Below are 9,562 nucleotides of genomic sequence, written 5' to 3' on the forward strand. Positions count from 1 at the left end.
CCCAAAGTAGGGTTCATGCCCGGCTTGGAGCCCAACATGGGGCTTGAACTTATCAAACTGTGAGATCATGACCTGACTGGAGTTGAAATCAAGTCAGACACTTAACCAACCAAAGCCACCCAGGCGCCCCCAGTGTTTTTGTCTGTTTCTGCTTTGGGTGCTCGAGTCTTCTGTTCCAGTGTGTGTGGGTGTAGGGTCAGGCTTGTGACCAGATGGCCCATTTCATTATTTCTGGTGCTACTTTGCTTTATATTCTGAATGCTTTTGTGCTGATCAGGCTGCCCTGGCTTCTGACTTTGAACTTGTACCTTTCTCTGTTCTGTCTCATGTTTTGGTGCGTGTCTTACGAGTAGGACAAAATGCAGTCTGACCTCCTCTGACTGTTAAACTGGATCATTTGGCCTCGGAGCTGCGTCCGCGTATGTTCTCCACTGGCCCTGCCGGCTGTGCGTCCCTCTCTCCCTTCCTCCGTGTTTGATCAATTAAATGATTTTTATCATTCAGCAGCGCTTTTCACTCCTTCCTGTTTTTTCAGTGGCTTCCCTGTCAGAGTCTCAATTTCTGTGTTTTACCCCCTTCCTGGACAAAACCAAGGACGTTAACGTGTTCCGTTTTCTTCCCTCGGGTTACGTGAGCTCATCACGTATTGTATCAGAGGTACATTTTCACTTAGTTTTGTACGGTTGATGTCTGTGCTAAGTCACCCACATACTGGCTGCCGTCTGTGTCCTCGCTGCCCTGGCCCCGCTCCAAGTCTGCACGAGGGTCGTACTTTCCGGCTCCCTCTAGTGCGGCTACTGGCAGTAAACACTTTCTGATTTTGTTAGCCAGCTACTTCCAGAGTGTATAGAACTCTAGGCAGACGTTTTATTTTGGACTAAAACCTCTTCCTTCTCCTGACTTCCATCGCTTTTGAGATGGCACCTGCAAGTCTGGAGTCTGACGGAGGCAGGCTGCGTTTTCTGCCTCTTTTGAAGGTTTTTTACCCAAGAAATCTCCGCTGCATGTCGAGTGGGTCTAGGTGTTGATTACATACTCGTGTGTCCTGCTGCAAATTTGTTAAACTTGAATATGTGATTTTGTTTTCTGTGTTCTAGAAAATCTGTAGAGCCCTCCCACCTGCCCCCCACCTCTGACTCTCTCCTAGCACATTTCTGACCCAAGTCAGAAAACTGCCAAGTTGAGGTGTGTGGTTCTTATTTCCGGTTTTTGTATTTTTCAGCTTTTTCTTTAGTTTGTTTCCCAGTCTGCCAGCATTTCGCCCTCCTGGACGTGGCGTTGGGGTCTCCCGTGTGCTTCTGGCCTCTGTCGTCGCGGGGCTGTCTGATTTCTACAGCCCATGGGGCTGCGGCTTGGGCTCTCATTTGCTTCCTCGTTGTCTGGATACCGTGTTTGAGAGATTGCGTGTGCAGTAACCTGAGGCCACAGCATTTCGTTCGCCCTTTCCAGCCCCGAGGGCAGCGGTAGCAGTCTGGTCCTGGTCTGCAGGGACCCCTTCCCAGTGTCTTCACGTGGCAGAGGGAGGTCATCCCATCTCGTGTACCTGTTCTCGTGAGGGCACTTGTGGTATCGGTGGGACTCAGACTGGCGACCTCATGGTCTCCGAGGCCCCAGCTGGTAATGCCCTCGCCGTGAGGACCCGAGTTTCAGCGTGAGAATTTGAGGGGTGCAGAGTCCAGTGCAGGTCACAGATGTTTGGTCTGAGATGCTCATTACATCCCGGAGGGATGGCTCTTCAAGGCTGGAACCCAGTGGCAGTCCTTAGAGGGTGGATGGTGTGTGGACCCCTGAGAAGGGCCCGGTGATTCTGTGGGGTGTCATGTCATTAGGACGAGGAGCAGGGGATAGCAGAGCCCCCGGGAAGTGGGCGGAGTTGGAGGAGCACCTCACAGCAGGGCCGTCGGGAGTCACGTAGGTGGAGGACAGAGTGGCCGCGGCCCTTTCCGAGACGGCGGCCACTTGGTCCCTGATGAGCGTTTCAGTGAGTCATGGGGAGAGGCCTGCGGAGGGGAGGCTGGGATGCCACTGACTACTCTGGGTGACAGGGACCTGGAGGGGGTGGGTGGGCGTGCCAGCTGGTGGAGAAAGGCCAAGGGCCGCTGTCCCTGACAGGAGGCCTCCCCAGCGGCTGGAGAGGAGGGCACAGGGGCAGTGGAGCCCCCGTCCCCCTTCCCCACCCCCCCCAGCTGCCACACGGGCGATAGGGGAACAGGTCTCTCTCATAGGGACCCTTGCTGTCCTGGCCTCACGTTGTCCTCGGCTGTGCAGAGTGGGGGACACATGTCCGTGCTCTGGCCACTGCCTGGTTCTCCTTGGACCTGGGGGCCAGGCCTGGTTACAAGATGGTCATCCCTTCTCTTGGTCCCGGATTGAGGCTGCCCTCGCCGGTGCTGCCGGGATGGGCGTCTGCTGCACCTGATTCCCTCGAGGCTGCGCCTGGGGTCCACCTGCCCCCAACAGCCAGGGCCAGGCGGACGTCTGTCCTGCGCTGGTAGAGGAGCCCGTTAACGTAACCTGTTGTGCTACCCTGAGGGACATGGCCCCCTGGTCCCCTGGACAGCGCTGTCACCAGATGCCGCAGCGCGGCCGTGCCCTGCATGCTCACTGAGGGCTCCTCTGTTGTCGTGTGCTCTCTTGCAGCCACCCCTTCAGTGTGAAGCTGCTTGCGCTTTGTAAGGAGGAAATCAAGAAGTCCAAGGACGTGCAGAAACTGCGGTCAAGCGTCGCCGTGTAAGTCTCGAGCTCCTTGCCGGGACAGCGAAGGAAGGAGGGTCCGCCGGGGAGAGAGACTGCGTTGGGAGTCGGTGTCCCGACTTCCACAAAAAGCCTGTCAGTCTCGGGTCAGCACAGATGGCCTCCGGTGAGGAGCGGGTTTTCCCAGAAACAGACCCAATTCCTCAGCACTGGAGAGGCGGACGGGTTGTTGCAGTGGATGTTGGATGCGGGGCCGCGCTCACCCGGGCCCGTCAGTCCCCCAGGTTCCGTGGAGAGTGCACGCGGGGCCGCGCTCACCGCCGCCCGTTGCCTCCGCGGGTTCCGTGGGGGGGGGGGTGTGCACGCGGGGCCGTGCTCACCACCCGTTGCCCCCCCAGGTTCTGTGGGGGGGTGCACGTGGGGCTGTGCTCACCGCCCGTTGCCCCCGCAGGTTCTGTGGGGGGGTGAACGCGGGGCTGCGCTCACCACCCGTTGCCCCCGCAGGTTCTGTGGGGGGTGCACACGGGGCTGCGCTCACCGCCCGTTGCCCCCGCAGGTTCTGTGGGGGGGTGCACGCGGGGCTGCGCTCACCGCCCGTTGCCCCCGCAGGTTCTGTGGGGGGGTGCACGCGGGGCTGCGCTCACCGCCCGTTGCCCCCGCAGGTTCTGTGGGGGGGTGCACGCGGGGCTGCGCTCACCGCCCGTTGCCCCCGCAGGTTCTGTGGGATGGTGCAGTTCCCGGGCGACGTGAGGAGGAAGGTTCTCCTGCAGCTGTGCCTTCTGCTCTGCCACCCGTTCCCTGTGGTGAGTGCGCGTGCGGCTGCTCCCAGGTCACGCAGTGGACCTGGGGCTGTGACTGGAGGCAGCGCAGGGTTCAGACCCTGCAGGGTGCACGTGGGGCCCCACGAATGGCAGGTGCCACAGCCTGGCCCACCCGGGTCAGGTGTTTGAGAATTCCATTTTCCACTGGCTAAAAATCCACTCTTCAAATAATCCAAATGTGCCACTTTTCTAGAAGGTAAAAGTGATGTTTGTATCTGACGCACTGGTTCTCAAAGTGGGGACCATGCACCTGGCTGCAGCACCAACACCAGCCCCCCCCCCAANCCGGCCGCCTGAGGCTCCCAGGGGGTGGGCCTGGGTTCTGAGACCACCCGCCCCATGAGGTGTTTTGCAGGCAGGCAACTAGAGAGGAAAACAGAGGTGGGTTCCTGGGTGAGGGGCAGGGTGTTTTGTTGTCTTGTTTTGTTTTTTAATGTTTATTTGGAGAGAGTGCATAAGTGAGGGGAAAGGGGCGGAAAGAATCCTAAGCAGGCTCCGCACCCCCATTACAGAGCCCGATGCGAGGCTCGATCTCACGAGCCGTGAGACCATGACCTGAGCCAAAAACCAAGATCAGACCCTCAACCAACTGAGATCCCCCCCAAGGTGCCCTGAGGAAGCAGGTTTTTAATAACACATTTCAGTGAGAATAGCATAGCCTCACTTCTCCTCAGCGCAGCTGCCATGGGGCAGCAGGGCACGGGCCCCAGCGCAGCTGCTCCGTCACGGGCTGAGGTGTGGCCAGGGCCCCAGGTCACTTCCTTCCTGTTAACAATGTGCGCAGATTCCAGGTTCCAGTCCCACCTGGGGACATGCCTGGCCCCATGTCCCTGATCCCTGGGCCGGGTCCTGTCATCTGCTTGGGTTTTATGGGCCTTTCCCTGCTGACACGCTGTGTCCTGTCCAGATCCGGAAGACCACGGCTAGTCAGGTGTACGAGATGCTGCTCACCTACGGTGACATCATGCGTGAGGACGTCCTGGATGAGGTCATGTCTGTGCTGGGCACCACGGCCTGGTGAGTGCCAGGCCCCTCCCCTGCCCGGCCCGGTGCAGCATCTCGGTGAACAGGGGTGTCCAGAATCTCCCTTGCTGTCCCCCAGAAACCCTCTGAAGGGGTGAGGAGAGTGGGGCTCCCAGCCCTGGGTGCCTGTGCTCTGGGCACTGCCAGGAGGTGGTGTCCCTGTTTATACCCAGGGGGCTGCCGCCGGGATACAGGAAGGGGAGGAGGTATCTCTAGTCCGGGTGGGAAAGTGTTCAAAGTGAAAAGGGGGAGGTTCTGATCACTGAGTAGTTGGAAGCTAATTGTTTATTTCCCTCTGGGCCGCTTTTGTTAACTGACTGCGGCTGATTGCTGATGGGGTCGGGTCACTTTGGGAATGGCTCTTCCAGCCCCTAAACTGCAGCGTCAGAAATGCCAAGAAGGGAGTGGCAGGGAGGCGGTTCACCCTCTGCGGGGACGCGCCAGCGCTGTGGCTGTGGTGGCAGAGGCCACACATGGGCGTGTCCAAACCTCAGAAGGGGGGGAGGGGACCAGAGAACAGGTGCTCCCCTGCCCCCCATCCCAGATACCCGGGTCCTTCCCAGGGTGTCCAGAGCCTTCGGTGTCTCACGGGTCCCTCAAGTCACAGCTGGGCCCCAGAGCTGGTTTTAGGTGCAGTGTCCTGCGGTGTCGTTTGCTCTTGGACTTGGTGAGTTGGGGCAGCAGGTGTGTGGGGTGGCGGCAGGGCTAACGGAACAGGACGCGCGGACGGCGCCGAGAGCAGGAGAGGCACAACCCGTGAGTGCAGGCTCAGCAGGGCGCCCCGGATGACAGGTCACAGCAGGCGCTGGGCGGCGGGGGTGGGGGCTGCTGCCTTCCGGGCACCACTCGTGCTTACATGCTCACACGCTCACACACGCGTGCACTCCTGCAAGGGGACCGCTGCCCTCACGGCCCGTCTTACAGAGGTCGGGCGGTGGCCCGCCGGCGGTAAGGTCCACGCGCTCCCGTCAGCAGGCGAGGACGGGCATAACCTGAGACTGACGCTGCCCGGAGGGCTGAGCTGTGCACCGAGCCCCAGGGGCCAGCTCCCCTGCTCGGGCGTGCAGGGCAGAATGGGGCCCCTGGTTTCAGGGCTTCCTGGAGGTTTTCCCGGACACCTAGAGCTTGGGGAGGAGGGGACTCCACGGAACATCTCTGTGGAGCCGCTCACGAGAGCTCCAGAACAGAAAACGTGGGCTCGGGAGGTGTGGGTGCCCCACGCTCTGAACAGCTGGGCCGCTGATCTGACCCGTCCCCAGGGCCTGCCCTCTGAACCTCTGTGGGGAGCACGGTAGTTCTCACTGTGGAGGGTGCTGCCACGTGGTCAACTCTGGGTCTCTGGGGCCCCATGGCTCTGGCCCTCCCCCCTCACCGTGTGGGGTGCATGGGGCCCTTTTCCAACCACCTTTGCTGTTGGAAGAAATTCCAGAGAATTTTAAAATGTCCTTGTTCCAAAAGAAAAATACAATTTAGTCTTTATTTTTTTTTAAATGTTTTTTATTTATTTTTGAGAGAGAGAGAGATAGGGAGGGAGAGAGAGAAGTAGAATGTGAGTGGGGGAGGAGCAGAGGAGGGAGACATAGAATCCGAAACAGACTCCAGGCTCTGAGCTGTCAGCACAGAGCCCGATGCAGGGCTTGAACTCATGAACCGCGGGATCGTGACCTGAGCTGAAGTTGGATGCTTAACCGACTTGAGCCTCTATAATCTTTATTTTTAATTAAAGTGATAAATAGCTTTCGAAGTCCAATAAAACTTTAACCACCCCCCCCCCCCGGGCCTACCTTCCTGGGTTTTAGCGTTTCTGCCCGTGTCGGGCTGCTCATCTGGGGCCATGCCTCTGTCTGGGTGGCCCCTCTTCTGGGGGCTCTTCCTCCACTTTCCCAAGAAGGCCATCAGGGGCACAGGCTGTGCGGCACCCTCGCCCCAGGGACGGTTTGGCCTCTGCCGATCTCCCTGGTCTCCAGCGAAGCAATGGTGCTGGGGTCCTGTGTGCCCAGCGGGCGGCTCTGAGAGCTTAGAGCTTGAGGCAGGTCTGACCTTGAGCACCGTCCTGTGGCTGACGCCGTCCTGCCTCTTCTTCCCAGGGACGCGGAGCTCCCCCTGGTCAGAGGCCAGCGGAACCGCCTGTGTGACCTCCTCGGCGTGCCCAGACCTCAGCTGGTCCCCAAGGTAACCGCACGGCCCTCGGCCACGCCGGGAACCTGGGGCCCCGCTCACGTGAGGCCTCTAAGGGTGGCTCGCGTGAGGCACCGTCCTGACCCCTAGTCGGGAACATTCTGGGTGGCACAGACTGGAGGACACATGCCTTCAACCCGCCTGCCCCGTGTGCGCTCTCCCGGCTCCTCCTCCAGAGCCCAGATGGTTGTCCCAGGCTCCCGCGTGCGCCCCACGCGTCCTCTGAGCCAGCAGCCCTCAGCGGAGTTGGCAGCGACCGAGCTCGCTCCTCTCAGATGTGCTTCTCCGTCCCGAAGGGAGGCCCCTTGGTGCCTCCGGCTGGTTTCCACCGTCACCACCTCTCTGGACACTCGTCTGGTCCTGGGACTCCGTCACCCCCAGGGTTTCCCCGGCCCTGAGGTTGCAGGGCCCCGAGCTGTCCCTCCAGGTTCTGCGTGACCATCAGGAGATTTTAGGCTCTCGTGTGTGCGCTTGCAGGGAATCAGGACGGCCTCGCGGTCAGTGTCTCTTCAGGCTGCGGCTCTGCCGGAGCGCCAGCACACTTGTGACCGCTGGGGACAGAGCTGGTTCCTTGGTCCCTCGTTCCCGAGCCTGCCCGTTGGCTGTGTTCCCCCGAACCTGGGTTTGAACCCTGGCTGCTGTTGAGCTTTTAGCAAGAATATCCACTCAAGAGTGCGTGTGGTCCAGCTCCGTGCACACATGTAACGGGCGCCTGGCGCAAGGCTGGGGCCCCCCGGGCCGGCTGCATGTGCGGTGCAGGGGGCGCCCTGTCTGCGGTTGTCGGTGTCTGGGCCCTTCCGTGTTTCCTCTGGGTTGCGTGGTGCACATGGCCCTGGACTGCCAGCTCTCGCTTCTTCCCGCTCTGTTGTTCGATGGGCTGTTGAAGGTCTTGCTGATTCCGAGGTTGTGTCTCCTCGGTGTTTCTTAAGAAAATTATCGTTTTACCTCCTCCATTTAGAGGTGAGGCCACTGGGGACTGGCATCTGTGCGTGGTGCCAGGGAGAGGCCGGCAGGCTCTTCCTTCCCATGCGGTCCATGCCGCCCCATTCTGGCCACGGTGTCACTGTGGTCAAAGCCAGACCACACGCGTGGCTGTCTTCTTGGGTCCTGTCTGTAAGCCAGCACCGCCCATCCCGCCGACACAGGTGTGGGTCTCGTGAGACATGGTGTTCGTGCATTTCCGCCTCCGGTTTTATTTTTCCAAGACCATCTTGACTTTCAGCCCCTTGGGTCTCAGAAAGCTCTACGAAATTGTCATCAGTTTGCGGCGTGGGACTGGCCAGGCATTAGGCCAAGGTCATCTGGAGCCTATGGGTCTGCTTGGCGAGGGCAGACGTCTGTGATCCGAGTCTCGTGGCCTTGAGCGCGCAGGACCCCGTGCTTTACGGTGTTTGGGACTGCCCTAGTTCTTGGATCGTTTCTTCTGCTTTTCCATCCTTTTTTCTCAGCATTTCAGTTTGGGAGTTTCTATCGACCAGTCTTCAGGTTCACGAATTCTTTGGCCATGTTCAGTCTTCATTTCTGTGAGCATGTTCCTGATGTCTGGGAACTCCTTTCATTCTGTGACTTTCCACCTCTGCTCACTGCCCATCTGTCCCTGGTGGTGCCCACTTTCCCCATCAGAGCCCTTGGCACGTAAGTCATTGTTTTATTTATTTAGTATTATTTTTTTAATGTTTTACTTATTTCTGAGAGAGAGAGAGAGAGAGAGAGAGAGAGAGACAGCATGAGCAGGGGAGGGTCAGAGAGAGAGGGAGACGCAGAATTGGAAGCAGGCTCCAGGCTCTGAGCTGTCAGCACAGAGGTGGGGCTTGAACCCACGAACTGTGAGACCATGACCTCAGCCGAAGTCGGACGCTTAACTGACTGAGCCACCCAGGCGCCCTTGGTCATTGTTGTTTTAAACCCTGGTCTGATTATCCCAGCTCTGCTGTATCTGAGTCTGGTCTAGATCTTGGTGCCATCTCTCTTGGTTGCTTTTTCTTGCCTCTTGGTGTGTCTTGTAAGTTTTTGTTGAAAGCTAGACACGTTTGGTGACAGGAACTCAGGCCTCGGGATCATGGGGTTGGTGTCTGTCCGGCAGGGGCCCCTCTCCACCCCCTCCAGCGCGTCGTGCCCCGGCCATCCCTGGAGCATCGGAGTCTGAGAGAGGACCCACGGCCGTGACCTTGGAGCCCACCCGGGGAGGCGGTGGGCTGCATGGCAGTTTGCGGTCATCTGAGCAGACCTCAGCCCTGGGCTCCGCTGCGCAGCTCCGTCCCTGCCGTCCCCTGCAGGCGCCAGGGCTCTGGCGAGACCCTTGTGCTGGAGACGCCCGGAGTGTGGGGGCTTTCCAGAATCGTGCGCAGTGAGCCTGGGGCCCTGGAATCCCCCCAAATGGCACATGCTTTCCGCCTGGGAGTGCGCTCTGCTGGCCCCTGCTCCAGGCAGTCGGCGGGTGCCCGAGAGCAGCTCTGGGGCGGCCTCTCTGCTCTCACGGGGCTCAGGACGCGCAGCACCTCGTTGTCATCTTTGCCCTGTTGCCACGCGCTGAAGGGGCGTCACCCGGAGTGTTCCTTGTCTGTAAGAACGCCTCCTGCCTTCGAGTCTACCTGGGTAATAACCGCACTAGAGTCTTGGGTGTTGACACCGTTTCCTCTCTGTGTTTTCTTGTATTTATATAAAGGGTAGGTCTTCTCTGCATTTAATCTAGTTGAATAATCTTGGTTGGAGTGTTTTGTCCTCTTGCGTTCAGTGTGTGGTTATAGACTTGGGTTTACGTCTGTGAGCTTTGGTTCAAGCTCGGTCTGTTTCCTTCTCTTGGCCTTGTGAGGATCTGCAGGGTTTATCGCTTCACATCCCCGCCT

General features: G+C 59.2%; 1 protein-coding gene and 1 long non-coding RNA gene across 4 annotated transcripts in view; one reads left to right on the plus strand and one right to left on the minus strand.

The window, feature by feature from the left end:
- The window catches only part of TBCD (tubulin folding cofactor D), a 152,421-nt gene that overhangs the window by 142,196 nt on the left and 663 nt on the right, over positions 1–9,562 (plus strand). For all 3 annotated transcript variants that reach the window (XM_077755900.1, XM_077755920.1, XM_077755910.1), the window contains 4 exons: positions 2,641–2,730; positions 3,410–3,497; positions 4,423–4,532; positions 6,626–6,710. In XM_077755900.1, coding sequence (XP_077612026.1) covers positions 2,641–2,730; positions 3,410–3,497; positions 4,423–4,532; positions 6,626–6,710 — 373 coding nt within the window. The remainder of the gene's footprint in view (positions 1–2,640; positions 2,731–3,409; positions 3,498–4,422; positions 4,533–6,625; positions 6,711–9,562) is intronic.
- Positions 8,427–9,562, minus strand: part of LOC144224889 (uncharacterized) — a 1,519-nt gene continuing 383 nt past the window's right edge. Inside the window, exon 2 of the long non-coding RNA XR_013333176.1 lies at positions 8,427–9,560. This is a non-coding gene — a long non-coding RNA (uncharacterized LOC144224889). The remainder of the gene's footprint in view (positions 9,561–9,562) is intronic.

This window comes from Crocuta crocuta, unplaced genomic scaffold, assembly GCF_008692635.1.
Source record: "Crocuta crocuta isolate KB4526 unplaced genomic scaffold, BGI_CrCroc_1.0 scaffold50, whole genome shotgun sequence".
In the NCBI taxonomy this organism is placed as follows: Eukaryota; Metazoa; Chordata; class Mammalia; order Carnivora; family Hyaenidae; genus Crocuta; species Crocuta crocuta.